General features: G+C 41.7%; 1 protein-coding gene across 2 annotated transcripts in view; it reads left to right on the top strand.

Moving 5' to 3' along the window:
- Nt5e (5'-nucleotidase ecto) overlaps positions 1–17,343 on the top strand; it is a 44,461-nt gene extending 27,118 nt beyond the window's left edge. The window contains exons 4-10 of one of the 2 annotated variants that reach the window (XM_047558316.1): positions 8,325–8,522; positions 9,487–9,641; positions 11,216–11,321; positions 12,123–12,272; positions 13,582–13,782; positions 14,979–15,031; positions 15,397–17,343. In XM_047558316.1, coding sequence (XP_047414272.1) covers positions 8,325–8,522; positions 9,487–9,641; positions 11,216–11,321; positions 12,123–12,272; positions 13,582–13,782; positions 14,979–15,031; positions 15,397–15,435 — 902 coding nt within the window. In that variant the 3' untranslated portion in view covers positions 15,436–17,343. The remainder of the gene's footprint in view (positions 1–8,324; positions 8,523–9,486; positions 9,642–11,215; positions 11,322–12,122; positions 12,273–13,581; positions 13,783–14,978; positions 15,032–15,396) is intronic. The other variant, XM_047558315.1, reaches the window with a different exon arrangement.
- The last annotated feature ends 1,330 nt before the right edge of the window (positions 17,344–18,673 follow it).

The following is an 18,673-nucleotide window of genomic DNA, read 5'->3' as shown; positions in this document are numbered from 1 at the left end:
GGATGACTGATTCAGTCTGATTCATGGTCCCTTGTTTCCTTCCTGCAGTGACTCTCCCCTCCACTCCACTTCAGCAACTTCACTCCTGAAGCCAAGGACTGAGAGTTGGTCATTGCCAGGTTGCTCCAGAACTCCACTCTTCAATTCTCTTGTCCCTGCCCTCTTATCCCTAGAGTTCTCTCAGCTTTTCAGAGCTGGGCTCTAGCATTAGTGAAGCCTCAGGTCTTGAACTCCTCTTTCCCTGTCAATCCAGCAGCCTTCTTGTCTCCTTCCTAGCATGGAAGCATTCATTACATTCTTGATCATGCCATGACTGACACATGGAAGGCAGGTGTCCAGTATTGCCAAATGAATGGTAATGGAGAGCTTTTAAAAGTTTAATTTTAAAAAATTTGTTAGGTTTTTAAAATTAATTATCTAATATTCATCACTTCTGGATTCAGAAGCACATTTGTTTAATCTGAAACCCCAATTTTTTCCTTTATTTAAAGAGCAGAAATTACATTAATGACTACAGAATTTTGTTCTTAAAACAAATGGGGTTGACATTGTAATTAGAAAGAGACAGACTAGAAGAACCGGCTGCATGCTCTGACTCTGCAAGGAGTGGATGCCTCCCTGCTGCATTAGCATCAGTGAGGAGGGCAAAAGACTTTAATATTATTGTTTGCAAGCACTGTTCATCTGCCCATGAATTTCCACCACTGGAGTTTAGATAATCATGCCTTTTATAACAAGAAAACAATCTTCATATTAACCACATTCACAGGACAAGGAAATACTGTCCAACAAAGAACCTTTTGGCATTTGATAGGGACTGTTGACATCTGTGGTTCATTAAGTGAGCTGGAGCATCAGCCAAAGAGCAGAGGTGTGGCTAGAGCTTCAAAGATGATTCCCCTCAGTCTTTTTGAATGAGGTAAGCCGAGCGACTTCCTGGTTCCAGTGGTCACCCATTCAGGGCATTCAGTAGACTTGCAGTCACAGCCCAGCCTCAGAACTTGCTTCCTTTACAGAGCAAAGCCAGAAGCTTCTCATTAGAGAGTTTTGCAGGCATGTAACACCAATCTTGCTTTCCCAGATGAAATGAGACTAATTCAAAGCCAAAATATTAAAATAATGACTGTAAAACAAATGACAGTCAAGATCCCTGGGCAGGGCTGAGGTATGTGGAAAGCTGATGCCAACCATTGTGAAATCCTGGTCTCACTCACCTCGAGCACTGGATACTTCAGAGGACGGGAGTCAGCGCTTCCTTGGTTTTGCTGCTTGGTGATCTTCTGTAAAGGGTTGCCTTCTTTTGACTTTCACTGGAAAACAAATTGTGATTGTGGAGAGGACCTTGACCTCTGCAGACCCAGTTCCCTCCCTGGCTCCTCACTACTGGTCATCTGACCTTGAACATGTTAACCACCTTGAGGTTGAGTTTTCTTTTTCAAAAAATTGGTGACAGCGATATAGCGACCTCTAAAAATTGTTATAGAGACTAAGTAAGAGAAGTCTGACTAATACACATTTTAAGTATTTTACTAAACAAATGATTTCTTCCTAAATATGTTCTGTCACCAATTTTCATCACATATATATATATATGAAATATATATATATATATATATATATATATATATATATATATATACTTTTTTTGTGTGTGTGCTGGTGATTGAACTCAGGGGCACTTTACCACTGAGCCTCACTGAGTTTCTTAGCACCTCACCATTGCTGAGGCTGGTTTTGAACTTCTGATCCTCCTGCCTCAGACTCTCAAGCTGCTGAGATTACATGTGTGCACCACCACACCCAGCTACATATGTATATTTTTAAGATTGTGGAATTTTAAGGGCAGTGAGCCTATGAATAATCTTTTGACTTCTCCCTTTACCAAACGTTCTATAATGCTAATTTTATTTTTTATAATAAAACTTTTTAAAAAGCTCTCTAAACCCTATAAATTTAACCATTAATCCCAAACCTGAACTACTATATTATTGTTAAATTTAAAAAAAAAAAAAATTCTACCAAGTTTGAAAATCTGGGCTAAATTTGCAAAGACTAAATGAATCTTCTTCCTTTTAAAAGATAAGAAACTTGAGATGCACTGGTTTAACCCAGGCAGCCTGATGATGCTTCTCTCATTTTCTTGCTTTCAGGCTATCAATTTCTCCCTAGCCCAGAAACATTCGTGGTTGGGGATTGGTAACTGTTGATCAGTAAGAGAATATCCTGGTACTCAACTTGGAGCCAGAGCTGTACCCTCCATCCCAGATGGTCTCTGGGTTCTGGGGTTCTGCTAGTTAGAGGGTGTGCACCACATCCCTTTGCTCACCAGCATGACTGGAATCAACCCTTAAGACCTCTCAGTGACTAACACAGCATTTCACTCTGTAGAAGAACACTCTGGAAAAACCTTCTCTGACTAAATGTGCATTTTCACTCTTAAAAAAAAATCAATTTATAGTCACACTGACCTTTTTAATCTCAAGAAAAAAAGTTATTACTTTTGAAAAGAGCATTGTTAATAAATGGAACTGGCTGTGTCAAGATGAAACTCAATCTCTTTCCACCCCTTTAGATTCTGCATTTGAATAGGCTGTAGTGATGGAACCACTATGGTTTAAATTTTTTTTTCAGTTGTTATATAGACCCCTGCTTTATAATGTAAAAAGAGAATGAAATCAGGTATCTGAAATACCACTGTGCCACCGGGATGGCCAGATTGTATGTGAAGACCAAAGGGTAACAGAAAGAGGGGCCTTTTATACTATTTCTCCACTCTGTCTGCACTGAGCAACCACCCCTGGCTTCATAAAGATGAAGTACATACCATAGACCTGGCCCTGCTAGGCAGTGGAAATGCAAAACTTCAGGGGCTCATTGGAACTCTGTAAGTGCTGGCTGACTGAGAGATGATCTGTGTGCATAACTGTTGCTGCCTGACAGGGGGAACAGTTTTGCCAGCTTTGACCCTGCCAGGCAGGCTTTGGGACTTGCAAACAACCAGAATTGCATTTCATGAGGGGTTTGTGCCCATTCTGGGTACTGCTGGAAAATGCATAATCTCTTTGTGACCTCCCAGTTGTATTTGAAAGGCCCAGGCAAGAATTTGAGCAGTAAATCAAAGCATGTGTATCAGTAACATAGTTTTGGCATGGGTAGTAGTTCTGATCCCTCGAAACCCCTGAAGGAGATAGGACAATATGTGTATGACAGCTTGGTACAGAGATGGTTAAAGAGATGGTGACCATGCTGGTTGCTGGAACCTCTTTCATGGGTTGTGATGACAATAGAGGGCTTCCTCTTTAACACCTGGATCTGCTCCTAGGTGAGAGGCAGCAGAAGTGGCAGCTGGGTGACAAAAGCCCGAGAGGAGCTGACCTTGGAGGTCATGGAGACCAACAGTCTCCACACTGTGCTCCCAGTGGCTCCTCTGTAGCAGGGAAGCTAGAGCTGGACTCTGGTCCCCAGGGGTAGCCATCTGAGCAGTTTAGCTCTCCTACTCAGTGGCTTGCCTTAGCACAAAGGATTTCTTATGTGTGAAAGAAGCTCATAGCTTTAAAAAAGAAAAAGCTGTGGCTGAGGTTGTGGCTCAGTGGTAGAGCATGTGTGAGGTACTGGGTTCGACTCTCAGCACCACATATAAATAAATGAATAAAATAAATAAATAGATAAAGGTCTATCAAGATCTAAAAAAATATTAAAAAAAAAAAAGAAAGAAAAAGCTAACACATTGTTGTTTGAAACCACCAAATATTTTGTTTTATAAATTTAGGAAACAAAATTAGTCCCAAGAGGCCATCTTTCCCAAGGTCAAGAGGCAAGATTGAGATAGCACAAAACCCATTCTAGTTTCCCAACTCCCAACTCAGATTCCCCCCTCATCCCACCTGCCTACCCACAGACTACATGAGTTGAGAAGATTGAACTGAGAGGAGTTAGGGAGAGGGGGTTGGTACTCAGGCATTGATGACCTCTGCACATGGATTTTATCACAGGGAAAGAAAGCATAAAATCTCCTATGTTAGCATGCATGAGGCCTTGGGTTCATAGTTGCCACTGCCCTCATGGAACCTATCTTGAAGGGGATACTGACCTTGTTCATATTTTTAATGCATAATCATGCAAATAAATAAATAAATCATAGTATATGTGATTACTAAGTTTGCTGTGAAGGGAGAAATACAAGATGCTGCATGATGGGCTAAGGATGTGGCTCAGTGGTAGAGCACTTACCTGGCACAACAAAAAAGAAAAGAAAGAAAAAGAAATGCTGTGAGAGCCTGCCCTAAGAGGATCTGACAAAGAGGATTACCAGTGAGTGTTTCCCTGAGGAACTGACATTAGGCCCATGATCAGAAAGACAACATCCAAGGGTTAACTTGGTAAATAATCATCATTAATCTTTATTGAGCACTTACCTTGAGTCAGACTTCTCCTGCTGCATTATCTTCTTTAATCCACCAAATAACCCTGTAAGGTTGGTATTGTTATCTTTTTCCATCTTACCCATGAAGAATAAGTCGAAGGAAAAAGATGTGACTAATTCACACATGGGCCTCTGGCTCCAGTCTTACTTCCCGTGTGAAGGCTCGTGGGCAGGTGGGTATGGTACAGGAATAGGAAGAGGACAAGGTTGCTGAAGGGCAGAGTAGATGTTCTAAGATGAAACTGTGAAATAAGAAAAGGCCACATTGCCTAGGTCTTACAATGATGGTATCACATTAAAAAATGGCCAGTGTTTTTCCTATGGTCAGTAGGGTATATCTGAACCAGCGTGTACATGATCATGTGTATGTTTTAGAAAGATCACTCAGTCTACTTTGTGGGGACTAAGTTAGAAAGAAGCCAAGAAGAGTCTATGGTCAAACCACCCTGAATGTGCCTGATTTCCTCTGATGTCGAAAGCTAAGTGGGTTTGGGCCTGGTTAGTACTTAAATGGGAGAAAGAAGCAAAGAAGAGACTAGTGAAGAAGCTATTGCAGTAACCCTGTCAGGAGATAAGAGTGGCCAAGTTTCTGGATTAGGTGGAGGGAAGGAAACAGATGAAAGTAGTGAGTGATGGGAGTGAGCCCTTCTGAGTGTAAAAGAGAAGCTTGAATCTCTTAGAAGCTATGATTTGAAATAGGTTCATTAAGGGACTGGGGATGTAGCTCAGTGGTAAAGTGCTTACCCAGCATTTGCAAAGCCCTAGGTTCAATTGCCAGTACTTCATTAAAAAGAAAAAAAAAAAAAAATAGGTTAATTACCAATTTTTTTATCCAATCCCTTTTATGGGGCCCCCAATTCTGAAATTGTCAAGTTGGTTCTCACATGTGTCAAAATCAGTGTGCGGGAGGAAGGTTCACCTCAGGTCATGTAGGTCACATTCCGTGTTTCACTACAATTCAGGGGGTGAGTGCTGATGGGAAACAGGTTTGACTCAAAGCCAGCCTGGAGGAAGATAGAGGAGACCTCCCTGTCTCAAATCTCCATCTTCATGGGTTCAGGGGCACGGACAACTTTGAAGAGAGGGGAAAAGTGGACGGACGAAAAGCCAGAAATTCACAGAATTCACCCTCTTCCAAGAACACCTCAGCCTCTCAGTGAGTCACCACTGCCTCCTTAACACATCAAAGGGAATCTCGAGGTCCTAGAATCAGCATCTGCATTTCCTTTTTAGATGTTACTTCTTGAACTGAGGATAGAAGAGGTATTTCAGAGGGCTATTTTTAGAATTTAGAGTACCATGAGTAAGAGAATAGATTAGGGAAAGATTGTGAGAGGAGCAAGTCTATGGAAAAAAAAATCTTTCCAAGGGAATTGGAGGAAATAATTTTGTTTTAAAAACTCCTCCCCAAATCATTCTGCTACAATAGCAGACTTCCTTTATCCATCCTATAATTCAGGCAGTTGAAAAACCACATCAAAGGTCTGCCCCCACCCCTGAACCTCTGTCTGTTACCATGTGATTATCAGGACAGTTGTGCAGACCCCCAGGCTCCTAGGGCAGGACCCCTTGAGTTTCCCTCAAACACTGCACTTTGCTAGGAAGTGCCTGTTTTCCCAACTCCAGATGTCAGGCTGCAGCTCCACCAGTACTCCAGGTTTGGTTCCTGAAGGCGTTATTAGCTAGATGACTGGAACAGAGTCTGGGAGACAATTTCCCTCCTGCTCAGAAGATGAGTTGGGTTTCCAAAGACAAAGATGTGGCTCTGTGGGGATAGAGTATTTTGGATGTAAGAATCTTTGGCCGAATAGCATGGAATGGTGTGGAAAATGTGAAGCCCTGGATTGTTTTCTCTACCAGTGGTTTTCTGAGATTGTCAAATGTGGGAAGCAGTTAGGGTTTAGCTATGGAGGAGGCTGCTATTAGCCAAACAGCTATTGCCTCACCCACACAGGAAGCATCCTCCTTATTCCTGACTAGGTATATTTAAGATACTGAGGGAACATCTTTTGTTCTAATAAGAGGAACATCAAGGTCCTTCATAACTGGAGAATGTTGCCAGTCAGACGGGACCTGGGTTTGCTAACTCCTGTTTGCAATGTGCATGGTGAACTGATGAGGTACTTGACCAAATTGTCAGATTCCTAACTTTTACATTCTGCTTAAGATCAGATATTTCTAAGGAACACAGAAAAATGAAGACTAAAAAATAGTCAGTCTTGCCATTCTCTTGGGTTTCCAGGAAACTGCCTGATTTGATAAACCTTTTTCCCTCTTGGAAGGGGTGATCTCCGCCACCTTGTGGAAGTTTGGAGAACTGCCTTTTCTAAACAACTACCTTCAGAAACGGATAGCCAACCACCTGACTCCCTGAAGTAAAGAGCAGGCCCCAGACTTGACCTAAGGAAAAACAGGACAAAACAGAATGAGGACGATTAAAATGTTTATCTTCCCTGCTCCTCAGTCTTCCCCTAGATCATCTGCTACTGTCACAGCCAACATTCTCTTGTCCCCCTGGAGGAGATGAAACAGGTTCTCACTAGTCTCCAATTGGTGATCTTTTTAAAAGTAAAGTTCCAAGACTTTTCTTATTTTATCTTTTTTTCCACAGAGGAAGCAAGAAAACAGGACATCGAAGTTAGCAACAGCTGTTTCTTGTTTGTGAGGTTCTGGTAATTTGCAGTACTTGCGCCCTGTAGTTATTGCCCTGGGAGGAGGGGTGCTATTGGCACAGGAGCATGGCAGGAGTTGGTTCTTTATAGGATGTACCACCCCAGTGTGTCTTAGGTGAAGAAAAAGAGCCTGAGACACAAATGTGCAAACCTGGGTTTGCTTTTGATTTTGTAAGTGACCTTTGGCAACCAGCTTGCAGACTTTATGAGAATAACACATGGTAGGCTGTGTTGGGTAACAGAGAGAACATAAGATCCAGTGTCTGACAGACCTGATTTTCAGTCAGCTCCCTATCACATACCAGTTGTGTGACATTGAGCACTTCATCTATGACAGTCAGTGTTCTCATCTGTGAAGTATAGCTTATTGTAGGACCTGCTTCATGGGAGACTTGGAGGACTAAATGAGATATAGCCCAGGGCTTGGCACATGGTCCATGTGGCCACACTCACCCTCCGGAAGCCTCTGGTGATGGACAGCTCCCAAACTCTCCCTGGTGCCCCCTTTGAGACAGAGGCCTGCAAAATATGATAGGTGTGAGGTTTTGCCTGGGAAAAGAAGAGTGTGGCACCAATTGAACATGTCTCTTCCAAAAGCATCTGAGGGGATGGAGAATTCAACAAAACCCAAGGACAGCTCTGCCATTTCTGCTTGTCTTCCATGAATGATTCTAAGGTCTTGATTGCATGCCCAGTGTTTCTAGAGATTACTATCACTTTCTAAGGGAAAGAAATATATTGTGTACCCTCTATGCCTGCCAGGCACCATGCTAGGAAGTTTGATGTTTTGAGTCCCAACAGCCCTCAATGATTTCTTGAAATAGGAGTTGTTATTTCACCCACTTTACAGGCAAGGAAACTGAAGTGCAGTAAAGTGAGGTGGCTTGGCTAATCTATCCAGCTAGGGGGAATGGAGCCAGAGTCAGAATGGACGTGTGAGAATCTTAGCAGTATTCCATCTCTGGGGACCTCACAGCACCAGGCACAATGCCCGAGACTTAGGAAGAGCTTAGTAAATGCCTAGTGAGTTGAGAATAGAAAAATTCATGTGCCAAAAGTGCATTCGGAAACGGGCAAATACCCAGGCAGGGCTCTGAAAGAACAGCTATGTAGAGCAGCAGCTGGTGAATCATCAATTTAAAACTCACTCTCTTCTGCCAGTGGCCTGCTGGCCTGCAGCCAGCAGCATACAAGGACTAACTTGATCAGTTTTGGCTTTTTTATTTCAGGTCCTGCACCTTCTACAGAGGTGCCTGTTGGGAAATACCCATTTATAGTCACCTCTGATGATGGGCGGAAGGTTCCTGTGGTCCAGGCCTATGCTTTTGGCAAATACTTAGGCTATTTAAAGGTTGAGTTTGATGAAAAGGGAAATGTCATCACTTCACATGGAAATCCCATTCTTCTAAACAGCAGCATTCCTGAAGGTATGTGAAATTCGGGGGAATGTTCCACCAGTTCAAAAATTAGGTAGCTACATTTTGCCTTTCCTTGAGGAAATTTAGCTTCTTCCTTGAGTTTACCCTCTTTATAGATAAGGAAATTTAAACTCCCAAAGGCCAAAATACCCATTTGCTTCAAGTCCTTTCAACATCAGACTCTGTGCTTCATGGCTTCTTCTGTCTTTTAAAAAGCTTGATCCTGACAAGCAAAAGCTACTTTCAGCTCAGAGTAGAGCTAATTACTAAAGCAAAGGGCTTCAAACTGTGAAGAGCAGGTCTCAAATCCTGGCATCCCACCCAGTAAGGGGCAGTGTGCCATGGGCAAGAAGCCCAGTCCCAATAGTTCTCAGTTTCTTTATTCATCAGATGATGAGTATCTTTCTTATTTTTTTGTCTTGGACTCAGAGTTAAAATACACATTTGTGTCATTCATTTTCTATAGTTTGCATCAATACCTGTGCTGCTCTCTCACTGGCCCTTTTCTCTTCACCATGATCAGCTCAGGAAGAATGGGCAGTGAGGTGCCACAGCACTCAGAAGAGCCTGTGGTCACAACACAGGCCTCTCAACAGCCAGAGGGGGACCATACACACCTCAGCAGGTCCTTCATGCCTTCCCTGGGCTCTGGGGGGTCCCTACCATCACCACCAATGCTATCCCAGGAGGGCCAGTGTGTACTCACCCAGATGTAGCAAGTCAATGTTAAGATGTCAGCACATCCTTGTAATAAAGAGCCATCCCAGGTCCTAAATAGAAGTTCCGAAGGAAATTCCATGACCAACCCAAAATGTACACACATATAGTTAAGAAATATGTATGCTCACAGCAGGTAAGCTGGATAAACGTTTGATTTCTTCTCCAGAATTTCCCCATAGTGAGATCTGCTTTAACTACAGGCTTCCTCCCTCACTCTTCTCCCTCCTTTCTTCCTTTATTTGTGTCCTTCTAGATGCAAGCATAAAAGCAGACATTAACAAATGGAGGATAAAATTGGATAATTATTCTACCCAAGAATTGGGAAAAACAATTGTCTATCTGGATGGCTCCACTCCATCATGCCGCTTTAAAGAGTGCAACATGGGCAACTTGATCTGTGATGCTATGGTAAGTCTACTGCAGGGGCAGAGACCTGTGGTTAGGGAAGAAGGGAAGGAAGATGGGAAGAGGAAGGAAGGCAGGGAGAGGAAGGAAAATGCAATCTGGGCCAAGCTGATAGTTGCACAGAATTGGGGTTTTTTACAAAAAAAGAAAAAAAAAAAAAACAGACAAGCTTGTCTGATTTTGCACTAAGTAAGGTGGTAAGGTGCCTGAACTATGGCAATAAAGTAATAAAGTAATAACTTTATTGCTTTACAAAAACTAAAACTTTTATTTTCAGGTGTCCTTCTTGAATGTCTGAATTTGGGATGTTATTTTCTTTCTGTAAGATGATCCAAAGACAGATAAACTCAGCCACCCTGAAGATAGATAAAACACATCTGGTTGGTCCTAACTTGGCCAGACTGGTTTTCCCTGATCTGTTTACTTGACATCAGAGAACCTTGACTTTGTGTCTCTGGAAACTCCAAAAATGACAACACATTATTATCATAATAATAAGTACTCTGCTGAGAGTGGAGCAAGATCACCCCTGAGGAGCATTTGTCTGGGGGCAGACTGGCCTTTGTAGCTTCCTGGGAGCCATGCTAGCCAAGGTCTCCCAGGTCAAACATTCCCAAGGCTCACAGCCTTGCACCCAGGAGGCTGCTCCTTTGTCATTACTCAACATGCAGTGCCTACTGCCCTGTGCCTGTAATATGACCACACCTGATAAATGTTTGCCAAGTAAATGACAACATTCATGCTTTTGAAGATGAGACCCATCCTGGCTCCTCAGCATCCTGTAGTTAGTGTGAGAGAGGCAGCTAAAGAGAAGTCAGTATGTACATGTTGAGAGAAAAATCTAAAAGAAGCACCCCAGGCTGTTAAGCAGTGCTTACCTCTCTGTTAAAGAGACTGGGGCAAACATAAGAGAACTTTTACTTTCTGTGCTATTTCTTTTTAAATGAGAATGTATCATTTCATTTTTTGTAACTAAACATTTTATAAAATTAAACATATATTTTATAGAATAAAAGTAAGAATGAACCTGATTTTCCTGTTTCAGAAGGCTTTCTCTCTGCCTCCAATATTGCCAGCTTGGGACCTGGCTGGGGACATAGACATGGAGGCTGGTTTCTGGTAGGCATGAAATCTTGAACTGAGCAGGCTTGAGGTCCCTGCCTGTCCTGGAGGAGTCTATGAGGAGCAGCACTACAGACTAGCCCATACCAGAGTTGTCTCAACACCTGGGCTACACCTTGAGAGAGCATTTCCCTAAGGCCCTCTAGCCTTGGAAGACAGGGGTTTTAGAAGGCTAGGAGTTTCCTGTTCCTAAGAGTCTGAAATGGGATTGATCATAACATCATAGTTTACTTCAAATAGAGGATAAATAGACTACTTGAAGATAAGTAGCCTAGTAATTGTTTTATGACTAATAGAGCATAAAACTAGTTCTAATGAGAGTCGATGAATCTCTGGGAACACAGAAGCAGGGAAAGAGCAGTTTTATTTTCTCAGGAGAACTAACCAGATTCCCAGAACTGATCCTAAGGAAGAAGACTCAAAACAACTAATGTAAATTTTTGCTATTGCTGCAGATTAACAACAACCTTAGACACCCAGATGAAATGTTCTGGAACCATGTGTCCATGTGCATTTTAAATGGAGGTGGCATCCGGTCACCCATTGATGAGCAGAACAATGGTATGCTCCCCAGGCCCAGTATCCCCAGTTTGCTGACCTGCTTTCCCTCTGAGGTCCCTCCACTGATACTCCTCTGCTCACCTGTGCTGCCAGTCATGTACCAAAATGTCAGTCTCTTAGTTTGAGTTAGCTGTCACTCATGTCCAGAAGATACACACATGCATTTTCATATGTATTCACACAGTTACAGCAGTGAGAGTTAGCAGAACCCAAGCTTGGTCTACATTTCTGACTTGCAGATTTAAATACTAACTGCTGCTGATTTATGCAGATTATTGACAGCCTCCACTTTGGTATCTGAAAAGAGAAAGACAAAACCACCAGTCTCTTGTGCTGAAAGAGACATACAATAGGATTAAATTGTTATTTTAGCATATTTACAGATACCCAAGATTATATCATATGGCAAAATAAATTGACTAGACAGATATATCCATGACACTCTTGATACACTGTCAAATCCAATCAGTATCAGAGTAAGACCCAGAGCTCAATTCATTGTCAGACAACAGGGACAGGTGGTGGGGACATACTGCCTGTCCAGAGAAGCTAAGAATGCCTCACAGCCTACTAGAGATCCAGCCCCAAAATGGGATATCCAAGCCTGAGACTCAGCTGTTAGTGAGCCCTGGGCAGAGGGTGGACTGTTGAACTGAGACTCCTCAGTCCCCTCCTTTCCTAGTTGCTGCTCTAACAGCCTCAAATCCCCCTCGCCTCCTGCACTGACCCTGAGAAACTTGTCTTAGGGTAAGAGTTTTCTCAAGCTACTTTCCTTCTTCTCCCATCTGGGACTGCCTTCAGGTACGATTACTTGGGAGAACCTGGCTGCTGTGTTGCCCTTTGGAGGCACATTTGACCTGGTTCAATTAAAAGGTTCCACCCTGAAGAAGGCTTTTGAGCACAGCGTGTATCGATATGGCCAATCCACAGGAGAGTTCCTGCAGGTGGGCGGTAAGTCACTCATTCAAGGTGATACAGGATTTCCTGTTGGTTAGCTCAGATCTGTGCTCACCAGGACCGCTGTGACCAGTCTTGTTTGGGTTTTCCCAACACCTTTACATCATTTTTCAACGGCTGTGGACTCTTAGACCATTGAGATTAGGCTGGGGTCAAAGTCCCCAAACAATGAGCAATATTTGCCAAATCTGAAATGAATCTCAGATGGGTCCTCCACAGGAGCTGGTGCTCTAAAGACTAAGCAGGTCAACTGCCTTAGGGTCTATTAAAATCTTAGTTGTTTAAGCATTCAATAGTCTTTGTTTAAAAAAAAAAAGGTACTCTCCTCTGTTCTAGTCACTAATTGCCAGGAACCATGCCAAGGCTCATAGGAATGCAGTGTCCAATCAGTGTTAATAAGGATGATTTCTGGGAGGGGCAGCCTGATGCACAGGCACTGGTACCTAACTCTAATCCTACTGTAACTTGGCAAGTCCTCCAGTCTCAAGTACAATGAGAAAACCCGTCCCACTTTTCTCTTATATTACATTGAAGATTGAACAGAAATAAATGCTTGCCATATCACTAAGGACTTCTGAAATGATTTCTTCAATAATAATTTCACAGTCCAGTGAATTAATCCTTAATCATCTTATTTTACTCCAAGACCATATTCTGGTCCCAATTTTTGCCTTCAGGTCACGATGGCCCCACTTGATGGATCTAATTGCTTTGGCAAGGCCTCCCATTGCAGAACATGTTGCTGCGGGATTGAGCAGTTGCAGTGTGGGGCCCTGGCCTGCTGTCTATAGGGTAACCTGACATCCAGGCATTTTCCCAGGAGGGAGCTGAGGAAACAGCAGGTTTGATGATGTTTTGGTAAAGTGCTGGACAATTACATGCTTTGTGAAAGTCACCCAATCCCAACTGATTTTTTTTTAGTCTTCAAAAAATTGTCATGCCTCTCATCTGTTTCTCATTTTCTAAGCCACAAGTTACTGGACCAATTAACTCAATATTTAAAAAGTGGGGGTGAGGGAAGAGTTGTGGTTTCCCCTGAAGAATCACCCCTGCTCATTCTGATCTAGAGCCACTTTCCCTTCCAGTGGTTCTCAGGTTTCCTGGAGGGATGCAAGGATGAACTAACTGAGAAAGGGCAGCAGCAGTGTCTCCTCCATTCCCTTGATGAGATTTCGCTCAAGCTTGAACTGAAGGAGAACCAAGTCTAGTGTCCAAATTCCAGACGTAGGCCAAAATCCCCTTCTTAGGTAATTGAGTCTCCTGTTGCATCCAGTGAAAACATATAGACTCATTTGTTTTCTAGGAATCCATGTGGTATATGATCTTTCCCGAAAACCCGGAGACAGAGTGGTCCAATTAGATGTTCTTTGCACTAAGTGTCGAGTGCCCAGTTATGAACCTCTTAAAATGGATGAGGTATATAAGGTGACCCTCCCAAGTTACTTGGCCAATGGTGGAGATGGATTTCAGATGATAAAAGATGAATTATTGAAACATGACTCTGGTAAGCAGACCTGTCTCTTCCTCTCCTTATCCCAAAGGTACTCAGGAACAACAGAACTGGGCTGGGAAGGGGAGCTACATGTGGTGCCAGGAGGGCAAAGCCAGAAACAGCCTGTCCCTATGTTGTTGACTTCCTCCTGCTTTGCTTTGCTTGTTGAAAAATAGCAGCACCACATAGAGGAATGCAAATACATCCATCCAACCCCAGGGAAAATCCATTTTAGAACTGAAATGCTTAAACTTTTAAACTACCTGTAAGCCACTATTTAAATTGTGAAATATAAATGAGTCTTACGCTCACAGAAAAACCACACCTCTGGAACGTTAGGTTTGACATGGAAGATCATCATATTAAATAATCTAAATTTTCTTTCTTTAATTAGGTTTTACTGTGAACAGGTCAGATAGGAGAGGATGGGTATGTGCCCTTCTTTCATCACAGTGGACTGATGGAGCAAAGTGTAGGAACAACCATACCTGAGATTAGATGATATTTTTCTCATTGAGTATCATTATATACCAGCCTCATCCTTGGAAATCCAATTGAGAGCCATCTCATGTGCATAAAGTCCACTGACATAGAACACATTTCCCCTTCCCTTTCTTCGGGTAGAAAACAGCACACTCACAACACACATATACTGCTTCTCTGCATCTCTGGGAAGTTCATCCAGGTTTCTCCTCAGTCTTACCGTGGTAGCCTTGCCATTTTAGCTGTTTTTTCTAAGGACAGGAGAGGGTGGAAGGAGAAAGTAGAGGCAGCCCTTGTAGGAGGAAAGATGTGGCCCTTCTGTCTGTTCCTTGATACAAGATGGCAAGGCAGGCTTAAAAGCCCCACATGACACAAAGAGGCTGGTGGTTGTGCATCACTCAGCTCCATACTGATGGGGATTTGAAGAAGTGGCTCCTACAGAAGGCAGGGGAGTCCTGGGACCTAAGGGTACTCCACACATTAAAATTGCTTGAGGAGGGTTTTAAATTAAACATCAATGCCTTAAACCCAGCTCTTAAAAGAGATTCTAATTTAACTAGGTTAAATTACAATCTTCCTGTGATTGTAATGTAATGACACCCAGGGCTGAGAACTACTTCAGAGTTCTTTAAGTATGGGAGTGCTTGTTTTAGATAAAATTGGGTTTCCATGAGTATGTTGTAGCTATAAAGTAGTATTTCTTTATCACCTCTTCCCTCTTTTAGAAATGAAACCTCCATCATCCCATCATGAATTCTGTGAAAATAATTTTGAGCAGGCAAGTAAAAGGAAACCACTTTATTTCTCAGCTAATTGCTCTTGACCCAGTTCCCTAATACTCTTTTTTCTCAAAGGTTATGTCATGACCTCTCTTGAGACATCTTAGAGCTGAGACAGCTCTACTCCTCCCAGTTACCCAATATTGACCAACAGGCACTTTGCACATCTGGAACATCAACACCAAATCCTTTGCATTTCTGATCATCAGTGTTCTTCTTTAACATATTATTGCTGAAATTAAAAAGAATGCCTTCCCTTTTACAATTACAAAGGGCTTTAGAGAAAAAATTGTTTATATCCCTCCTCTCTGTAAATTGATAATTACTTTCTCTGTAGTTAAAATAATGAATGTATTTTTTCCAGGTGACCAAGATATCAACGTGGTTTCTCAATACATCTTAAAAATGAAAGTAATTTATCCAGCAGTTGAAGGTCGGATCAAGTTTTCTGCAGGAAGTCATTGCCATGGAAGTTCTTCTTTAATATTTCTTTCATTTTTGGCAGTGATCCTTGTTTTATACCAATAGTCAAAAAATCTCCTGGCCATTAATGTGAAACTGCATTTTTTTCTGAGTGAGATTCAGACCTGCCTCTTAGGATCTGGCTTTATGATAGCACAGACCTACCCACAGGCTCCTAGAAGCTGAAACTTAGGGAGCATTGTGAATGCAGAGACTGACATTATCACTCAGGATCAGCAACTTAGTGAACAGATAGAGAAATAAAAATAAATAAATAAATAAATAGGGCCTTACCAGGAGGAAGCTAACCATACTTAGTAACATATCCAAATTTTAATAAAAATGTAAACTATAGAACTTTAAACCATAAAAATTATTTTTTCCTATATTTCCATTCTAGTCCATCCAACTTATGTTTACGTGTAACTTAACCATTTACAGGGGGTTTTAAACATATCGTCTCATTTAATGCCCACAACTTTCTTTGGTGGGTTTTCCCCATTTAACAGATGAGGAAACAGAAGCTCAGAAAAGGGTTGACTTGATCTAGGCAACACAGCTAAGGGACAGACCCAAGACCCGGACCTAGGTCTTTTGCCCTGAAGCCCAATAATCTTTCAAGTACATCAAGTTGCTGTTCAGACTGATACTTAATAGTCTCCTCTTTCTAACTATCAATGGCCCAAAGCTCACGGACAAGTCTTTAGCATATTTCTGGTCTCCACCAGCCCCACCCCCTATTTTGGCTCCTGTAGTAGCAGGTTCAACGGAGTAAACACAGGATAGCATTCTCTCTCATCACTATGTGCTTTTGATAAGTCAGCAAACTGTGAAGCAGGTAATGGGAAAGGCCAGAGGTTTCAAAAGGCAGTCAAGGGACAGGTGAGAGAGGGTAGAGAAGAACAGGATGCCAAGACTGACTTAGATTACAGAAGAGAAAGAACTTTATAAAGTGCATTTAGATGATAGAAAATATTTGCTAGGGAGGAGCAGCATGGTGCGTGACACATAGTATTAGCTGTTGTTAATTCTATGAGATTCCATTAGCTCTGTGCTCTTTTCCTTCCTTCCTCTTAACATGAGGGTGTCATGAGAAGAGAACTTTCTAAAATGAACTAATTCTAAACCTGCACCTCCCCAAGATACTTGCACTGTACTTTCTCTACTCACACTACATACATTATGGAAAATCCAGAGTTCTAGAAGACGACTGATTTTAAAAGTTGTGTACACAAGATGTTTGAAGTCACTCGCCTCAAAATCCAATCAATCGCTGTAAGTCACTCTCAAGTCCAGGTATGAGAATACCTGCAGTTAGTTGGCCCCAGAGTGGATGCTCAGCAAATAACTAGACTAATGAAAGATTTATACCCAAAGAACAAACACCTGCTTAAGGTGGTAGTGGGAGCAGGTGAGTCTGCTCAGCATAGCATTGTTAATTCAAGCAATGGGAGCCTTCACCTTAAAAATAGTGAGCAAAGGACAGCTGGACACTTGGAGAGGGAGTATGTTTGCTTCTCAGTGTTTACAAATATCAAGTACTTTTGATAAAAAATATACTTTCAAACTTTATAACCTTTTTATAATGGTTGCTGCAGTAAAAATGCCCTCAGTTCTTCGCATAAAAGATTAGCTATAAATAAATATCAATAAGAATGTACAAAATATTAGAAAGGTACATTTGGGGTATAAATTTTATGCTTGGCCAGTAAACTAGGATAAACCTTACTTAAAGCACATTTTTTTAAAGAACATTTTTATAAGTTTTCTAAATATGTGTATATGTGTTGTGCAGTGGTATGAGAAATGACTTTGGATCACTTTTTAACTGTAGATTCCAAACAATAAAATTGAAGAAAAACTTCTTGGTCTTTGGTGGTTATTTCTTCTCAGTCAGATACCTGTAACCCCAGACAATATAACTGAGGAAAAACTCTTGGTGGTTTTTCCTTGGTATCATTTTTCTTATCATAAGCTCCTTGGCATCTGATCCTCCCCCTCCCACTCCAAAAATGTGAAGAAAAAACATGCCATTTCTAAGTAAGAGAGAAAAACAATTTTTAAAGGAAGACTACTGTTTTCTGGTTTTGCTGTACAGAATCTAATGGAGAAATGGTTTTGAGTCCTGTACTTGATTTCCTAAAAATAAAATGCCTGAGCTAGTGGTGTGGATTTTAACTAAGTTATATGACCTGGTCATATGCCTAAGAATCTTTCTCAAAAATTCTGATAATGTGGTAGGCTTGTTTTGTTACACCTCTATCAGCCACATTAAAACCACTTAGAATTAATAAAAATTAAAAATAAAACATTTGGAGCTGTTTTAATCTGTTTGTGCTGCTATGACAAATACCATTGCATGGATAGTTTAACAACAACAAATTTATTTCTCACAGTTCCAGAGACAGGAAAGTCCAAGATCAAGGTGCTGGCAGATTTGGTGTCTGGTGAAGGGCTCATTTACTGGTTCACATGTGGCACTCACTGTGCCCTCACACAGAAGAGGTAATGAAATCCAGGGTCCGTTTTGTGGGAGTATTTTTCCCACCTCCCAAAGGCCCAACCATCTAATGCCACAATTTTGATTATTAGTAACAGTGAATCTTGGGGTGATGCAAACATTGACAGCAGATGAAAACATTCATTCAGCAGTTTACCATATTCAGCAGTTTACTACAAAGAGTAGGGTAGGCCTCTTAGAAAGAAGTTTAGGCTGTTAATAAATTAGAAAAAGTTACTCCTTCAGGGAGTATGACTTTTCATGGATGTGTGGTTCATCAAGCAACCTTTACTGTTTGCCAAAATCAGGAAAATGTCCCTTTATTAGTATTAATTTCCTGGGTTGCCATAACAAAGGACCACAATTGGATGGTTTAAATGACAAATACGTTGTCTCACAGTTCTGGAGCCTAGAAGTCTGAGGTCAGGTTGGCAGTGTTGGTTCTTCCTGAGAGTTGTGAGGGAGAATCTGTTCCATGGCTGTCCCTCAGCATCCTTGGTTCATAGATCCTACTCTCTCCATGTCTTTATATCCTCTTCCCTTATGTCTGTCTCTGTCCAAACTTCTCCTTTTTATAAGCTCATCAGTCACACTGGATGAGGGCCCACTCTAATCATTCTATCTTCATTATCTGCATAAACCTATTTCCAATTAAGGTTACATTCACAGTAGCTGGGGT

Source organism: Sciurus carolinensis, chromosome 7 (genome assembly GCF_902686445.1).
Source record: "Sciurus carolinensis chromosome 7, mSciCar1.2, whole genome shotgun sequence".
Classification (NCBI taxonomy): domain Eukaryota; kingdom Metazoa; phylum Chordata; class Mammalia; order Rodentia; family Sciuridae; genus Sciurus; species Sciurus carolinensis.
Note: the sequence above shows the minus strand (reverse complement) of the source record. Positions and strands in the feature narration are given on the sequence as shown.